Source organism: Argopecten irradians, chromosome 1 (assembly GCF_041381155.1).
Source record: "Argopecten irradians isolate NY chromosome 1, Ai_NY, whole genome shotgun sequence".
Classification (NCBI taxonomy): domain Eukaryota; kingdom Metazoa; phylum Mollusca; class Bivalvia; order Pectinida; family Pectinidae; genus Argopecten; species Argopecten irradians.
In genome coordinates this window covers 57202954-57221880 of record NC_091134.1, presented here as the reverse complement: position 1 = coordinate 57221880, position 18927 = coordinate 57202954, and the positions used below count along the sequence as shown (strand labels likewise).

Here is an 18927-nt window from a genome sequence, read left to right as displayed (position 1 = left end):
AATAATAAACACATCAGAAACAAAAAACAGAAAAGTTCCTTTTTACTTATTGAATGATTCTTCACATAAATTACTAAAACGCTGTGAGTTGACGTGATATATAGTAAATATATGAAGCTTGATCTGGCTAAACTACGCCTAAAATTTTGTATGAAATATGTATAGGTTGTTTTATAATCTATCAGAACTAACAATAACTATTTTTTTCTTCTTTATTTTTTATCATTTATTCATTAACAAGCATTAATTAAAATACAATGCGTTTTGATACAATATCATACCTCCTCTTTTTTTTTTTTGGTTCTCAAAAGTAGCATAATTGCAAGATCCTAATATTTATGTTACTTGGTTTTGACATTACAATGTAAAGTTAATGTATAAGGCCCATATATATATATACACACAGATCTGTATAGAAAGTCTAGAAATTTACTAATATCAATCACCATAAGATGTACACATGTAGTTCTGTGACAAAAAGAAAACAAGAGGCCCAAAGGGCCTTAACGGTCATCTGACTACCTTGGCAATAGTAAAATTAATTATATATGGTGTCACTTTGTCAGGACCATGTCAGGATCATTTTCAATTTCTTTCAACAAATTTTATTTCAAACAAGAGGCACAAGGGAATTAACATATAGGAAATTAATTAGATATAGTGTCATGGTAGCCATCTTCGATTTGTTATCAACCAGAGATGTTAACAATACTTTGTCGGGCCCATGTCAGGATCATTTCATGCAAGTTTCAGCCAAATCGCACCGGTAGAACTCGAGAAGAAGTTCGAAATATGTTCTCAAGATGGCGGCTGTGGCTGCCATCTTGGATTTCGGATCAACCCGAAAAATAACAACACTTTGTCGGGACCATGTCAGGATCATTTCATGCAAGTTTCAGCCAAATCGCACCGGTAGAACTTGAGAAGAAGTTCAAAATGTGTTTTCAAGATGGCGGCTGTGGCGGCCATCTTGGGTTTCGGATCAACTTAAAAAATAACAACACTTTGTCAGGACCATGTCAGGATCATTTCATGCAAGTTTCAGTCAAATCGCACCGGTAGAACTTGAGAAGAAGTTCAAAATGTGTTTTCAAGATGGTGGCTGTGGCGGCCATCTTGGGTTTCGTATCAACCTAAAAAATAACAACACTTTGTAAGGACCATGTCAGGATCATTTCATGCAAGTTTCAGTCAAATCGCACCGGTAGAACTTGAGAAGAAGTTCAAAATGTGTTTTCAAGATGGCGGCTGTGGTGGCCATCTTGGATTTCGGATCGACCCGAAAAATAACAACACTTTGGCGGGACCATGCCAGGATCATTTCATGCAAGTTTCAGTCAAATCGCACCGGTAGAACTGGAGAAGAAGTTCAAAATGTGTTTTCAAGATGGCGGCTATGGCGGCCATCATGGATTTCGGATCGACCCGAAAAATAACAACACTTTGTTTGGACCATGTCAGGATCATTTCATGCAAGTTTCAGTCAAATCGCACCGGTAGAACTTGAGAAGAAGTTCAAAATGTGTTTTCAAGATGGCGGCTGTGGTGGCCATCTTGGATTTCGAATCGACCCGAAAAATAACAACACTTTGTCGGTACCATGTCAGGATCCTTTCATGCAAGTTTCAGCCAAATCGCAGTAGAACTTGAGAAGAAGTTCAAAATGTGTTTTCAAGATGGCGGCTGTGGCGGCCATCTTGGATTTCGGATCGACCCGAAAAATAACAACACTTTGTCGGGACCATGTCAGGATCCTTTCATGCAAGTTTCAGCCAAATCGCACTGGTAGAACTTGAGAAGAAGTTCAAAACGTGGTTTCAAGATGGCGACTGTGGCGGCCATCTTGGATTTCGGATCGACTCGAAAAATAACAACACTTTGTCGGGACCATGTCAGGATCATTTCATGCAAGTTTCAGCCAAATTGCACCGGTAGAACTGGAGAAGAAGTTCAAAATGTGTTTTCAAGATGGCGGCTATGGCGGCCATCATGGATTTCGGATCGACCCGAAAAATAACAACACTTTGTCGGGACCATGTCAGGATCATTTCATGCAAGTTTCAGTCAAATCGCACCGGTAGAACTTGAGAGAAGAAGTTCAAAATGTGTTTTCAAGATGGCGGCTGTGGCGGCCATCTTGGATTTCGGATCGACCCGAAAAATAACAACACTTTGTCGGGACCATGTCAGGATCATTTCATGCAAGTTTCAGCCAAATCGCACCAGTAGAACTTGAGAAGAAGTTCAAAATGTGTTTTCAAGATGGCGGCTGTGGCGGCCATCTTGGATTTCGGATCGACCCGAAAAATAACAACACTTTGTCGGGACCATGTCAGGATCCTTTCATGCAAGTTTCAGCCAAATCGCACTGGTAGAACTTGAGAAGAAGTTCAAAACGTGGTTTCAAGATGGCGACTGTGGCGGCCATCTTGGATTTCGGATCGACTCGAAAAATAACAACACTTTGTCGGGACCATGTCAGGATCATTTCATGCAAGTTTCAGCCAAATTGCACCGGTAGAACTGGAGAAGAAGTTCAAAATGTGTTTTCAAGATGGCGGCTATGGCGGCCATCATGGATTTCGGATCGACCCGAAAAATAACAACACTTTGTCGGGACCATGTCAGGATCATTTCATGCAAGTTTCAGTCAAATCGCACCTGTAGAACTTGAGAAGAAGTTCAAAATGTGTTTTCAAGATGGCGGCTGTGGCGGCCATCTTGGATTTCGGATCGACCCGAAAAATAACAACACTTTGTCGGGACCATGTCAGGATCATTTCATGCAAGTTTCAGCCAAATCGCACCAGTAGAACTTGAGAAGAAGTTCAAAATGTGTTTTCAAGATGGCGGCTGTGGCGGCCATCTTGGATTTCGGATCGACCCGAAAAATAACAACACTTTGTCGGGACCATGTCAGGATCCTTTCATGCAAGTTTCAGCCAAATCGCACCGGTAGAACTTGAGAAGAAGTTCAAAACGTGGTTTCAAGATGGCGGCTGTGGCGGCCATCTTGGATTTCGGATCGACTCGAAAAATAACAACACTTTGTCGGGACCATGTCAGGATCATTTCATGCAAGTTTCAGCCAAATTGCACCGGTAGAACTTGAGAAGAAGTTCAAAATGTGTTTTCAAGATGGCGGCTGTGGCGGCCATCTTGGATTTCGGATCGACCCGAAAAATAACAACACTTTGTCGGGACCATGTCAGGATCATTTCATGCAAGTTTCAGCCAAATCGCACCTGTAGAACTTGAGAAGAAGTTCAAAATGTGTTTTCAAGATGGCGGCTGTGGCGGCCATCTTGGATTTCGGATCGACCCGAAAAATAACAACACTTTGTCGGGACCATGTCAGGATCATTTCATGCAATTTTCAGCCAAATCGCACCGGTAGAACTTGAGAAGAAGTTCAAAATGTGTTTTCAAGATGGCGGCTGTGGCGGCCATCTTGGATTTCGGATCGACCCGAAAAATAACAACACTTTGTCAGGACCATGTCAGGATCATTTCATGCAAGTTTCAGCCAAATTGCACCGGTAGAACTTGAGAAGAAGTTCAAAATGTGAAAAGTTAACACACGGCGCACGGCGGACGACGGACGACGGACGACGACGACACGACGAAACATGATGACTATAGGTCATCCTGACCCTTCGGGTCAGATGACCTAAAAATGTGGAAACTAGTCACCAGAACAAACTACATCACATCCTCGATACTCCAGGGGTTACTATTACTGACATTATATACACCCCTGGACTATCTGATAGTAAAACTGTAGGCAACAGAAGCTTACACAGGTAATCAGTCCATTGATGATCAAAGGTATTGTAACAGTACACTGCATTTGACTATGTTTCTCTGAATTTGGGCATTACTCTCTCTCTCTGTAATCTTCAAAGGAAGTCTCTACAAGCCTTTGATTGGTCAGTTTTTTCTCCTAAACTGTCTTCAGTTTTACTATGAGATAGTCCAGGGGTGGATATAACGTCAATGATAGCAACCCGTGAAGAATCGAGGATAGGTACATCAGGGAAACAATTAACTTACAAAGCAAGTTTATCGCCAATTCATACAGTCTTCATTAGTTTGCTATGGCCAAAACTACATGCAACTTGACTCTTTCAAAATGTTTGTTTATGCTGAATTCATAGTAAAATTGCATAAGGCATTAAATGAATATATATGTAAACACCAATAGTATGTACATATAAAAGGAGACGTTCAATGTAGTTTCAGTAAAGTTTTACCTCCAAAATGCCAACATATCATGTGGACAACTTTGTAATTTCAAGAAACAAAACTCCAAATGAAGCAGTTTCCCCAACATTATCCATCAGGTCACAAGGTACACCCTATTTCATGTCAAATGTTTGTTCTACTTGAACAAAAAAGAAAATAAAAAAGTTCAGTCAAAGTTTTACTGCCACAGCTATTGAACTTGATCTGTTCAAATGACTTTTAGAAAATTTGCTCAAACTAGAAAAATCTGTAGGACATAAATGTCTCTGCATCAAAAAGAAACCAAAATCAGATAGGACCTGGTGACGTAATGGGACCAAACAGGACAGGACCAACATGGGTCACACTATTTTGTGGCAGGGCTATAAAAACTTCAATTTATAAAAGTTTTGGATGATAGCCATAAAATGTAATCAACTAAAAAGAAAAAAAAATATCCCTCACATAGTTCATATTTAATCATAACTCAAGCACCGTTAAAAATTCTTTTGGTTAAATATTTCTTTAACATATAACAAAGTCCTTAACAAAGCTCATTGAAATTCCTATCTCTCTTGAACTTTAAACATAATAAGAGGTCCATGGGCCTTAGCAATCACCTGATTTCCGATACAATTGCAACCATCACCCTCTTGAAGTCAGTCAAGAATAATTCAAAAAAATATAATGTGAGCATATAAATGTATACATAGTAATGGATTTTGGGGCCAATAAGGGCTTAAACCATACATGGTCCTTTTAGTCAATTTTATACCTTTTGGTCCCTCCCACAGCTTTATGCCTTAGAAGGTTTGTGCAAAATTTCATTGAATTTGCTTCAGCAGTTTGGGAGAAAAAGTAAATGTAGATTGTTATGGACACATGACACATGACTTAAAATGCAAGACGGCAGACGAAAGGCGATGATAGAGAATATATCACATGAGACTTCGTCTCAGGTGACCTGTAAACCTATGCTATCCTTTTCCTTTTATATGGCCCTCTGTTCGGAGACTCCTTAGGGCTGGCATCAGTCTTCAGAGTGGTCCTTGGAGCACTTGGTGGTTGGTTATTTTTTCTGTACACATTTCCACTTCTTCTGTCTGGGACAAAAGAGTCTGAAACCATCTCTTCTTTATCATATCGTGCAGTTTCCATATCTATTCTGCTGTCCAGGACAGTTTCTTTGCTCGGTCTGATTGCTCTCAATGATTCTTTATCCAGTCTATGTCCTCGTGGAGGTTCTTCATCAAATCGTTTTGACTGAGGTACAACTGTTTCCATTCGATTTCCTCTCATGTCGGTTTCTTCTGGGATTATTTCATGCCTGTTAGCCAAGGGAGGTTGATTTTCTATGCCTGGCAGATGGACACCAGACTCCAACATCTTGATTCTATGGTCCAAGCTCAAAATTACCGTCTGAAGCTAAAGACAAACAACAAGGTAACTGAAAATATCAGATTAAAGGGAAGAGGTTAATTATAGGAGGGTTAACATTCCCTTAGAAGATCACTAGCATCAACCAGAATAAATCACCTGACTAAGTAAAGACCCTTCAAGCTATCAACACTGACTTTAAACCCATTGAATCCTTGGCCCAGTTTCATGAACATTTCTTAAATTTAAGGAATTAGCTTAAAATTCTGATTGTTAAGGCAAGGATATCAGATCAGAGATCATAGCCCAGTTTCATGAAAATTCCTGAACTTTAAGGAATTTCATAGGAAAGCATTACAGATTTTAAGGAAATCTCTGTAACTTAAGATTTCCTTAAAATCTGTACTTATGCTTTCCTTTCCTACAAAGCGACAATTTTGAACCTGATCAGTCTTAATCATTGTGAAGTAAATCTAGGTTACAATTGGAGAATCCTAATATCAATTTTTCAAAGTTGGAAAGAACTATTCCATTTCCTACATTATTGTGTGAAAGAAAACTAGAAAAGTCTGTAAAACATTATGCCCCGTCCTCCATATATCAAAGCTAAACAGGACAGGACTGTACAGGACGGGTGTGGGTAACACTATATCCCCATTTCATGTCTGGGGCCATAGACACTGTACACAAGGACACAGATGTAAAATCTAATTACTATATTGTCCAACCTGGTTATTACAATTCCAGATGACCCTAGCTTCCAATCCTTTCCTTTCGTAATATGCAGATTTTGTGTTAAGTCGGTTAATATTTGTACAACAAATAAAGAAAAAAACAAAGTGAAGCTTCGGACAGGGATATACATACTATTGTTTTACTGAAAATCCTGTGTGTAAAATATCCACTCTATGTACATATGTTGGCACACAGCAGTGATCGATTATCAAAACATACCAATGTCACAATTCGCCAACTTCAGTTTTGGCACTGCACAATATATTGGTTTGAAACAACACAAAAATTACTCAGGAAACTCTGAAATCATTTACGTTTTACCCGGGTTTTTGTATTAACCGACTCGTACTAAATGGGTAATAAATACAAGGATATTGAATGCAGTTTGCTGGGGATTTCAATTTCATCCGAATACAGCAGGTTTTTGTACTATCCGAGTTTGTATTAAGTGGGTTAGACTGCATGACATCCACATCTTGAGACATACTCTTAAGATCAATGCTACATAGATAAATTCTGATTCACACTTTGTTGCATCCAAGACAAAAATGATCATGAGACTTTTGTTACCGACTGATTAAATACCTTTTTGAGTTCCTTTAACAGCTTTTTGACATTAGGTAAGGAGACAATATCATTGATATTCCCATCCTCTTCTTGGCTACAACTTCCAAAAGTATAACTGAAAATAAAAAGAATTCTATGTGGTGACCCTCGAGCTCATTCTTAAAAAAAAAAAAAGTAGAAACTTTATTTTACATTGACAATTAAGCAAAACAAGTTATACAACAAATACAAATCAGTTTTAGAAGGTTAAACATATGCTATAGGACAAAAAGAAGTGTCCATTTGAATATGGTCTAGAGAAAATGATGGCTATTGCAAAACTTTTTGAAGATTATAAGAATACTGTATTCGACCCAATAAGCGACCTTGTCCCTATAAGGGCCCCTCCCCTTTTTGAGGCCTCATTTTAATGCCCAGACCAAAACTGTATGGCTTTGCAAAAATTTCGTCTTATTAAGCACCTTTTCATTTTTATACGCCCTGGGCACTTATTGGGTAGAATATGGTAAGTTCTACTTCTACTTCTTCATCATAATGATCACCTTCAACAGGATGAAGATTACGTCATATGGTTATGTTATAAGTTATGTGAGTTGAATGTTATCATGCTATTGTGTGGGCATCTTTATATGAGTTAAATAGTTATTTTGGTTTCCATATCTTACCTTGAGATTTTCTCCACATACAGTGTATAGACATCACGCATGTTGTCAAGATATCCAGGTGTGGTTTTGTACATGCGACCAAGGTCAGATTTACAAACACCACACAGTAGCAAATTGTAAGTACTACAAAATAAAACCCATAAAAATTTATGTATACTTCAATTTAACATTCACAAGATTGCCAATAGGCAACCGTCTTGGATTTCAAAAAGTTGAAGTTTGTTACGACAACTTCTCAGAAAGTCCTGAAGGGATCTGTATCATGATATTTAATATGCAAGCTCTCCTTGGATCAGAAAAAAATGTGGTCCTGTGTCATAAATATGTCTTCAAATTTGAGACAGATCTCTAAGTCGATCCCTAAAGTATACATGTGTACCATTGTGTTAAGGTAACAGCTTCTGTACTTAATTAGATTATGGCAAACGAACCTGACATTTATTCGAGAAGTAATGTTGATCCTAAATTTTAAAGCATATGTGCCTCAATACTGTATGAGATATCTTATACGATTCAAATAAAATATAAGATATATTTATAGCATGGAAGAATCTTTAAAATAAACAAACTGAATTCTCATACCAATGAACATAATTTACTCTTACCTTCCCAGATCTGTTCCAGATTTTGAAGTGATCAGTCTGTCTTTAACTTCCACTTTCTTGCTTACATCTGAAAATATGAGGATCCAGGGATCAAATTCATCTGTGCAGAAAGGCAGATAAGCCATAACAGTCATTTGACTATTGTAAAAGTAATATCAAACATGATGGATAAAATGATTGTATACTAATTGGAATACATTGATCTTTGGATCAAAAACAAAAGACCAAATGAAGTAAAATGCTGACATTTTCACATTGCATAATAGAATAATCAAATGAAATTGCCCTGGTTTGACCATAAGATCACAACCCTCACTATTATAAATGCCAAACACTATCAAATTGAAAACATTTTTACAATTTTCTGGGTATTTCAAATTATATCGATCCCGTACCCATTCAAATTTGTACCCACATTTGGCGAAGTTTTACCCACATTTGGCGAACTCATATCCATGTATGGCCAACCAATATTCTACACTATTCATGGAAATTGGCAAACTTGTACTCACAAAAAATATGTAGTTCATGTAGTTATTTGTTAATTGTATAGACCTGGTCAACTAATATCAAAAGCAACAAGCAAATTCGTGGAATTTCCATCCCCTGCTTTCAGGACATATTGAAGGGAATTAAACATTATTGAGGTTAGGTTTAACCTTGGTTGAAACATGAAAAAATAAACTTAGTCTTATTCGGAAGTAAGATGTGTAAAATAATGTCCTCTGAAAGTGACTTTTAAACTTGGCTGAGCTCTTAATTCATTTAACTTCGATACTAACTTTTAAGAAAATCGGTTTACATTTGTCACAATTATTGCACAGGGAATGGCAGAAAATGACGTTTTTAGTTCATCAAAACGCCAAAACTCCACTACATAATGTCAGCCAAAAGTTGCAATCGAACTTGGCCGAGTCCTTAAGGCATTTAACCTTGTTACTAAGTTTGAAGAAAATTGGTTAATATTTATTAGAGTTATCAGGGTTCCCGGTAAAAGTCAGTGCTGGCAAAACCAGCTGTTTATTTCCTTGTTTACAACCGGCTATTTTTGTCAGAAATAGATATTGGCCACCACAGGGGCCTGTGGCCCCCAACCACCTATTATAAATTTTCAACCATATACATATATATATCAAAAAACTTAGCAAAAACCCTAGTTATTGCAGGGAAATGGCAGAAAAAGACTTTTTTTTAATTAAATGAAAGGGCCATAACTCTGCTAAATAAGATTCATCGCAAGTGGCGATCGAACTTGGCCGAGCCCTTAAAACATTTAACTTTGTTACCAAGTTTGAAGAAAATCGGTTAATATTTATTACAGTTATATATAGTGTACGGAAGTGGCAGAAACTGACTTTTTTTTTTTTTAAGCAAAGGGCCATAACTCCGTTAAATAAGGTCTGTTGAAAGTCACGATCAATCTTGGCCGAGTCCTTAAGGCAATTAACCTTGTTACTAAGTTTGAAGAAAATCGGTTTAAATTTGTTACACTTATTGGACGGAAATGGCAGAAAATTACAATTTTAGTAAATCAAAGGGCCATTACTCTGCTAAATAAGGTTCATCGAAAGTCGTGGTCGACCTTGGCCGAGCCCTTAAGGCATTTAACATTGTCACCAAGTTTGAAGAAAATCGGTTTACATTTGTTACAGTTATTGCACGGAAACGAAGTGTTACAGGCGGACAGACAGATTGACGGAAAGTCAGACGGACAAACACAAATTAATATCCCCCGTTTCCGAGAAAGCAGGGGATAACTACTCAGACTCAGTTACTAGGAAGGTAATTTTGCATGATACACATATAATATACATCCAATTTCTGTAAATAACGAAATACATTTCGAATACAGTGCAAATACTAGTGTTTTCGATTATTTGACTTATTCCTTTGATTAAAAAAATGACAATCTTTTTTGCTTCATTGAATTTGACATTTCCTGCTTGTAGCAACTTACAAGACAAACAAAAAGATTTAAGGTCAGCTTTTAAAATGAATGTGACTAGTGAGACTGATCATCGGTGACCAGATACTTCAGCGGTAGAGCATTCAGCTAGTGTTCGGAGGTCCGGCGTTCAAATCCCAGTCTAGCCACCACATTTTCACTTCTCCTGTTATAAAATTGCTGGCGCCCAGGTTCTAAAATGTAAGGGTCTCTTACATGGATGTTTTCGAGGAGGATGACTTTGAAAAATGAGGCAGGAACTTGGGGAACATTTGCTAAAATTTTAATTACTAGTTAATGGGCTTGGAAACATGTTTTGTAATTATATTTAACTTTTATACAAAATGTTTAGATGTTAAACCAAAAGCTTGCAAAATAGTGATTAACCAGTGTATTTGTACATTAACCTTAAAAGCTTTAATTTTGACAAAATAAAATCATAAAAAAAAACTGAGTTGGAATGGGTATGGGTTAACTATACCCCAGTATTTTAAAGTGTAGCGGGATTGGACTGGGTCGATCAATGGTGACCAGGTAGCTCAGTCGGTAGAGCACTCGACTAGTGTTCGGAGGGTCCTGGGTTTGGATCCCGGTCTGGCCACTACATTTTCTCCTCTCCTGTTACAGAATTGGTGTCCAACTAAATAACCCACGGCGGTGGTGTTTGGAAGGGTCTCGTATGTCTTCAAGGGTGAAGACTTTGAGAAAGGAGGGAGGAGTGTAGCGGAATTGGACTGGGTCGATCATCGGTGACCAGGTAGCTCAGTCGGTAGAGCACTCGGCTAGTGTTCGGAGGGTCCCAGGTTCGAATCCCGGTCTGGCCGCTACATTTTCTCCTCTCCTGTTACAAAAGCAAAAATGTGGACACTGTGATTTTTGAAAAAAACATTAGGCCTACTTAAGTCAAAAGAAGTTTACTAATAATCATATAATCTGCTAATGACTTTTTCACATTTAATTATTCTAAAATATATCAAATTTCATTCATTATCACTTATTGTCGATTAAAACAATTAACTTACATTTTAAGCTGATAGTTCGCAAGATTTCGTTAGATCCTGTCCACGACGACGAGTCTCCGACGACAGAATTACATTGGCTGCACTGGAAGATAACTCGGTCCACGTCTTCGTTTTGTTCAAGTGTTACAGATTCCTCTAAGGTGTCATTTGATTCTGAACGACTATCCGACATTCCTAGGCCGTTAAATGTGCAATAAAATGAGGAAGAAACAACGTTATTTCACAAAAATGACAATATGTGCCAGAGGATTTGTTTATATTCGGCGCGATTAATCCCAAACAGAATCTCGATCAACTAGATGTTTGATTGGCGAGTAATCATAACAAGCGTTTAGTTGAGCAGGTTGAGCTGAAAGTGAAAGTAGAGTTATGGAGGCGGACAGCTAAGTTACAGCTATGTTTACTGTTTGTTATATGTGTCGACGGCAATTTACTGCTGAATTTAGATGTGTCTTGAACTGTATCACAACCTTTCGACCAAAAACTGATGATTACTTTACTGTCAACTTGAACACAAGTCGTAAACTCACATACACGTCTTTTAGGTATATGGGCACTGACACTGACAGCAAAAGACATACATGTAACGTTAATCATCCCCTTCATCGTCATGGGCATTCGGTGGGTAATCTTGGACAAAACTACACTCTCTATGGCGCTAGCAAAGACTTTCTGAGACCTGGGAATACTTACACACCATTTGTGCAAACAAGAAACAAGTCAAGAAAAAGAAAAGACAAAACGACAGAGTCTGAGGAAAGTAGTAAAAGTGGAGTTGATGACGATGAAATGAGTAATGAAGGAAATTCTGATGATGATGATGACAATGATAACATTAAAACTGTGTCCAAAAAGGTAAAATACTCTAAGGCGATAGAATTGCATGTGCCTGCTACTCCCATTGCATGATCATAAATGTGCATGGCTTACCGCTACATGTACATTTGGGATCTAATCGTTTATTTTTCTTGACACTTCCTCACTTTAGGCCATTAGTGTGTGTGAGGAAAGCTTTTACGTTCTGTCCCCTGGTTGAGACACACCGAAGTCTATAAAAGTGGTAGTTTCGAATTTGATTCTGCACTTGTTTTGCACTCGGCATAAAGGATCGAGTTGGATGACTGATTTGCCCGTCGTCAATATAATATGATCAGGTGTGATGTCTTTGTTCTGTGTCTCTAGCGGCATGGTTAAGTGAGATAAAACTATAAAAAAGATTTGGTTTGATTTAGTTTAACATCCTATAAACCTGGGAAATTGACCATACATGGCTGCATGTTAATAGGATTTTAAACTCTCCTCCATCATATAAACTGTTTGGATGATGAAGGAGAGTCAGAGTACCTAGAGAAAAGCCACCAACCAGCAGATAGTTCATTGCAACTTCACCACATTGGTTTCAGACTTGCAGCCCCAAGATGAAGGACTTGTGGTAAAATGTCAAGACATCTTAACACTAAGCCAACACCAGCCCCTGGTAGCAAGAGCTCCACTATTACCAGGAGCCGGAACATACAATGTACTACAATATTTAAAAAATATGCACACAGTTCTTACACATTCAACTCAATGCATACACGTATAATGTGAAGAGGTAGGGTGTGCTAGCTTGCTTCAGTGAGATAGTACTATGAAAAGGGCAATAGTTCTGCTATTATTAAGAAAAACAACATGAACATACTGCAGTCTTCCAAAATATGAACGCATTTCATACACCACATACATGGGAGGATATACTTAAATGACCTTGGCTGTTAATAGGAGGTTAATCTAATAAATCAAACTACCAGTACAATAATGATTAGGGACTATATTATTAAATTTCAGCTGCAACCACTTGTGGTCTAGTTTTGGTGATTTGACTATGTATTTACTGTACAATGGGAATTTTTAATTGCCAATTTATTCCTTTTTTTTATCAAAATTTAAATGTCATACTACAAAATGAAGGTTGGATCATTAACTTTCATATTCATAATGGTATACATGTACTTTTCTGTAGTGTTAGACTGATTCTCAATTTTAATCGATGATCGATCGATTATGATTTTTCTAAAGACTATCGATTATGAAAGTCAATACCTGGTATGTTAAAATGGGAGATAATTTGTGCTGATATTATACTGTTCTGAACCTTCATTATGTGTGTATTTGGTTCAAAACCACATTTCAAAAAAACATGTTAGATTAACAACTTGAATTAAAAAAATACTTCTTTGTACTGTTGGTTCATGGGATATCTTTCTTAAATTCTTCAGGGAAAATAAAGGGTTAAATACAGTGTATATAGATATAGGAGAGTTTTCTGTAAATATTATGTGATTATAGAATTGATAATTAGTAGGTTGTCCTAAACTGATCATTGATTATGATTTTACAACCGATTCCCAACACTACCTTTCTGTGACCTGCCAAATAAATACATATACAGTACATGAAGTGGATTGGTCTAGTTTGATCATCTCTGACCATGTCCCAGGATCGAGTACCAGTCTGTCTCACCAGATTTATACATACCGGTACATGTACATACAAAGTATATATACATATCAACTTGATTTCACTAACTCATTGTGTCGCCTGCAATATGCAAGAGTGCAACAAATAGGTATCACTATGTCAGGGTCAGTACCGGCGCCGTCCGGAAAATGGTTTCCGTGTGATAACTTAAGTATTTATTTTCCAATTTAAACCAAGCTTGGTATATTGCTTTATATCAATGAGATCTCAAATAAGATTGATACTGTACAAAATTCTTCAATATTTGCAAGAGTTATAGGACTTTGAAATCACAAAAACCGATAAATCCATGTTTTCCGTGTTCTATGCTCGATTTCAACCAAACTTGGTATATTGCTTTATATCAATGTGATCTCAGATGAGTTTGATACTGGTCAAAATCCATCAATATTTGCAAGAGTTATAGGACTTGATAACTTCACTTAGTTACATGTATTAACAATATTTTCAACGGTAAATAACTATTGTATCTGATGTTTTTAACTGCTGTGCAGGCAACACATCCTCTTCCATGGAATTCTTGTCATTTTAGTAAATGATGTTTTTACATCTTACTATATGTAGCAACACTTTGTTTTATTTATATTGAAGGCATTCCCTGAAGTCCACTTCCCAGGTGATGTGAATTTGTCACCAAATTATAAGATGCTGAAGAAGAATATCTCGCAAGCAAGATATGACTCAATTTGCAGATTTGGCTTAAATATATCTAGCAAGTAAGTACAATATTTCAAATGATGCAAACAAATGAATATATATTTGAAGATGAAATATACATTGTATGGACATATATAATTGATAATAAGTCTTAGTAATTTATAAATGTTTCTTATATGTATGTTGTATCACTGTTCTTAATCTATTTGCAGGACATTTTTGACTGATCTTTCTGAACAGCGATGTAAACTAAATGGCCTACCTTTAAAGCTGAAAAGGACAATAGTAAGAATTTTAATTAAACTTATATTATGTACCAGTAAATAGTATTTAATTCAGAGAATTAAAATTTATGAAGTTAATGTTTTGTGGGATGGGCATAACATTTCTTCTAAGACTTTTGATGTTGTTTTTTTCAATTTTAGATAAACATGTATTTCCTATTACCGTTTTTGCCATAATTAACGCCCAAGACGCAAAATTGTAACAAAAGGGGTGCTTATTAGTGAACCAAAATGTAAGTACTGGACGAAATAGGTCACCCATATTTTACCTCTATCTGTACTATTCAAGGCACATTAATCTGTAGCAATAATTAATAAACATGCATTTACCTTTTATCCTTTGTGTTTCACATGGAAAAGACTCGCAAGTTCATGTAATATGAGATACAATGCAGATATTAGAAGCATCGTTAAATCCATGGGGTGGGGGCATTTCTAGAACTTTAACTCTTTCTCCAGAAAAGGGGAGGGGTGCTTATGGGGGTGAGGTAGGGGCCTTATTATGGAAAAATATGATAAGAGTGTTGTTGTTATAAGACTGGCCTACAATTTTGTTATGGAAATATTTTGGCGGTAAAATGATTAAACCTGTTTGGAATGCATGTTCAGCCCATTTGCACCCATATTAGGCAGTTAATATATTTGCAAAGATAAATCTATGGGATAAATTATTCAGGTTCTCTTGATATATTTATTAATAAGCTGTTAATGTAAAAGGTTAATACTCCATTGTTACAGGTAAAAACGGGCGACGCTCTTGATGTCCTAGAAAGCGATGATAAAATGAGAAGGATCAGGGTTGTCTCCCTTACCACCACATCAAAAAATACAGTTGTGTGTTTAAGAGTTTGGAGAGCTCCATTTTTAAGATCTTTAGTGAAGGAATAATAGAAATTCTGGGCAAAATGGCAGGTTAAATCTTGACGTAACTGGACGGACTACAATCCAACATCTACAAAATGCATGATCTGATAAGTTGGATATTACATGAACATTATCTCTGTGATTGTTTATGCATTATACTGGCATATTTATAAATATTGATGAATCATATTGTAATTATAAGGTTTTTATTATTAACTTAAAAGAACTTTCATAGAATTTATCAGTGAAAATCAACAGTTCTGCAAAGTATGAGATTTTACCAGCTGTTTACACATTTTGTGAATAGTCACGCTTGCTTGCCACTTACCGTGCTAGTAAATATCAATTTACAGTCCTCCAATTCGGATAATAAACACAATGTATTGGACTCTAATTAAGTGGACACATGTAATACTTGGCTCCTGCATTTCACATCTGTCAAAAAATAATTGGTATGTAGCGGGATTGGACTGGGATGATCATCAGTGACCAGGTAGCTTAGTCGGTAGAGATCTCGGCTAGTGTCCGGAGGGTCCCGGGTTCGAACCCCGGTCTGGCCGCTACATTTTCTCCTCTACTGTTTAACAGTTAACTAGTTATGTTTATGTCCAATCCCTGTCCTACCCTAAAGGAGAACTAAAAATCTGTATTGTTGATGATGTTCTTCAATATCCATTGTCAGTGCACACTTTATGTCACAAGTCAATTACAGTGATCACTGATCAAGAAATGTGACATTGTATCCAGAGCAGGGCTAGGTCATTCTGACTGAACTTTCATCAGTGAAAAACTTGTGTAGTCTCTCATCTCCTTTAACGCTTTTAAGATTGTCTCTCAAAGAGAGGTTTTGGTGCAAGTTTTGAAATGCTGGTTATCTCAAACCACGGACATAAATTTAAATTTCTGCATTGATACGAGATTGTAAGTGTTGTTTTTGGTATGGACAAACATTTTAACAGGATTCTTAGCAAAAATGTATTTGGTGTGATTAAATTGCAAAGGTAAATGTATGCACAGTTGTCATTGGACCCAAAAATCTCTAAAGATGCCCAACAATTGAGTGTTTAGCCCACTATCATCCATGGTCCATCTGTAAACACTTCTTGTAACGGCCATTTTTCAGAAAATACTGAAATAATATTTCAATTCCATGCACAAGTTCCCCCAAGACCCTTCTTGTGTATATTGCATATTTTGGGACCAATTGGTTTACAAGTTGGTCGATAGGCAGCCATTTGGATTTCAATAGTTGAAGTTTGTTACCACTATTTCTCATTACTGAAGGAACCTGACTATAATTTCATGTATGACGGCTTCCCTTGGGCCCTAGTTGTGTTTAATATTTTTGGTCCCTAGAGATTTCATTGTTTCATTTAAGGTGATTTTCGGCTGTTTATTGTTTGTTTTTCTACTTGTCAATACCTGGTCATTTATGAACTAAAAATTATAGCCATTTGGAAATCAGTTTCAGTCCTTGGCAGTTTTACTTTTATAGCTAGCAATTGAATGAAAACTAACAGATATAAGTAAAAGATTTAATTTCCTTAGGTGCACAAACTTGGATTTGATGATGAGAAATTGAAAGATACAAAACACAAGTAAGAAATAAACCCAAGAAACATATTTTATTTGGATGATTGATTTGTACAATACTGTTTAAACACTCGCACATAACATTGCACAGATAGATTTGTGAACATTTCAAAATCACATTGAATACATTGAAGTTAACAACACACAGGCATAGCTGCCATACACTATATGTTTCAAACATATCCTTATGATATAATTTTCCACCAGGAAAAAATCTTAATACTGATTACTGAAGGCAGGAAAATGAACAGATTAAAAATGTAAATCTGCATACATTAATAAATAATATTAGATGAGAAATACCTTTAAGGCTACACCCAAGTAATACAGATAACACTTGTTCATGAAATTTATAAAACGATTTAAGGCTTTCTACAAGGTGATTCTTTAAAACCAACCATTTTGATTTTGAATGTAGATAAACTTGATCTATTTGACCAAGTAATTTATGTAATCAGATATTGATATATGAAATATTTGACAGTGTACACAACCTACATGTGAACAACTAATTACATACTGTATAGTGAAAGGCTTCAGCTGGCAAAAGTGAGATTTGCCAGCACAAACAATATCCTACATAAACAGTAGGTCACTGTAAAACAACTTCTTCTTTCATAGCGATTTCCATTTCAAAATAATTTTGTGAAGATTAACATTCACAGATTTGAAAAACTCAAAAAGAATTGAAATTCCTATCAATGTAAATGGTGGAGATAACTTTTGTCAATTTCCTTGGATCACAAACAAAGTTGTTTAATAGTGATCAGTTTACATCCTATTGTTCTCAATGGAAGTGTGGGAAGGAGGAGAAAGCTGTAGACTGAGATAGCCCAAATTAAGTCTGGTCTGCCACATCTGATGGTAGAACTAAATCCTCCCTGTCCATATGCAACCACTACGATAGACTCAATGAAATCATGATATATATATAACATTTATTTACAAAAAAAGTCAGATCCCATAAAATTGATTAGCAATCTGATTATTAAAATAAAACAAACAATGATATATAAAATTTTAGTGGCAAAAATTTAGAATAAACAAATTGGATTTACAAAGTATCTGGTATGACAAAGAAAGATATACTGTACAGGGTAGTACCAACAGGTCTTGTAGAGTCATGGTAATATATTTGTTTTTGTATTGAGATTCATTCAAATAAACATACATGTAAAATTCAATTTTTCATAATCTCTATAATAAAACAATACTAGTTAATAGTGAATAAGACTAGTAATTTTGAACAAATAAAAATATGCCCAAAGGGCCTTAACGGTCATCTGACTACCTTGACAATAGTAAAATTAATTATATATGGTATCACTTTGTCAGGATCATGTCAGGATCATTTTCAATTTCTTTCAACAAATTTTATTTCAAACAAGAGGCCCAAGGGCCTTTAAATATAGGAAATTAATTAGACATAGTGTCATGGTAGTCATCTTCGATTTGGGATCAACCAGAGATGTAACAATACTTTGTCTGGACCATGTCAGGATCATTTCATGCAAGTTTCAGCCAAATCCCTTCGGTAGAACTTGAGAATAAGTTCAAAATGTGTTTTCAAGATGGCGGCTGTGACGGCCATCTTGGATTTCGGATTGACCCGAAAAATAACAACACTTTGTCTGGACCATGTCAGGATCATTTCATGCAAGTTTCAGCGAAATTGCACCGGTAGAACTTGAGAAGAAGTTCAAAATGTGTTTTCAAGATGGAGACTGTGGCTGCCATCTTGGATTTCAGATCGACCCGAAAAATAACAACACTTTGTCGGGACCATGTCAGGATCATTTCATGCAAGTTTCAGCCAAATCGCACTGGTAGAACTTGAGAAGAAGTTCAAAATGTGTTTTCAAGATGGCG

At 36.5% G+C, this 18927-nt stretch overlaps 2 protein-coding genes across 3 annotated transcripts; one reads left to right on the top strand and one right to left on the bottom strand.

Moving 5' to 3' along the window:
* Positions 1 to 3618: 3618 nt before the first annotated feature.
* LOC138334933 (protein Mis18-alpha-like) lies at positions 3619 to 11467 on the bottom strand. The gene is made up of 5 exons (XM_069283798.1): positions 11141 to 11467; positions 8174 to 8240; positions 7569 to 7691; positions 6922 to 7018; positions 3619 to 5649 (listed from the first exon to the last, which is right to left on the bottom strand). The coding sequence occupies exons 1-5, from the start codon at positions 11310 to 11312 to the stop codon at positions 5197 to 5199; spliced, it is 912 nt and encodes a 303-aa protein (XP_069139899.1). The 5' UTR covers positions 11313 to 11467; the 3' UTR covers positions 3619 to 5196.
* LOC138334938 (mitochondrial transcription rescue factor 1-like) lies at positions 11457 to 17088 on the top strand. 2 transcript variants are annotated; one of them, XR_011210209.1, is made up of 5 exons: positions 11457 to 11995; positions 14252 to 14376; positions 14530 to 14602; positions 14743 to 14834; positions 15340 to 15479. XR_011210209.1 is itself a non-coding variant. In XM_069283812.1 (4 exons), the coding sequence occupies exons 1-4, from the start codon at positions 11537 to 11539 to the stop codon at positions 15487 to 15489; spliced, it is 807 nt and encodes a 268-aa protein (XP_069139913.1). In that variant the 5' UTR covers positions 11464 to 11536; the 3' UTR covers positions 15490 to 17088. The 2 variants fall into 2 exon arrangements, 1 of the variants encoding a protein (XP_069139913.1); XM_069283812.1 differs by lacking the exon at positions 14743 to 14834 and having other exon boundaries at positions 11464 to 11995; positions 15340 to 17088.
* The last annotated feature ends 1839 nt before the right edge of the window (positions 17089 to 18927 follow it).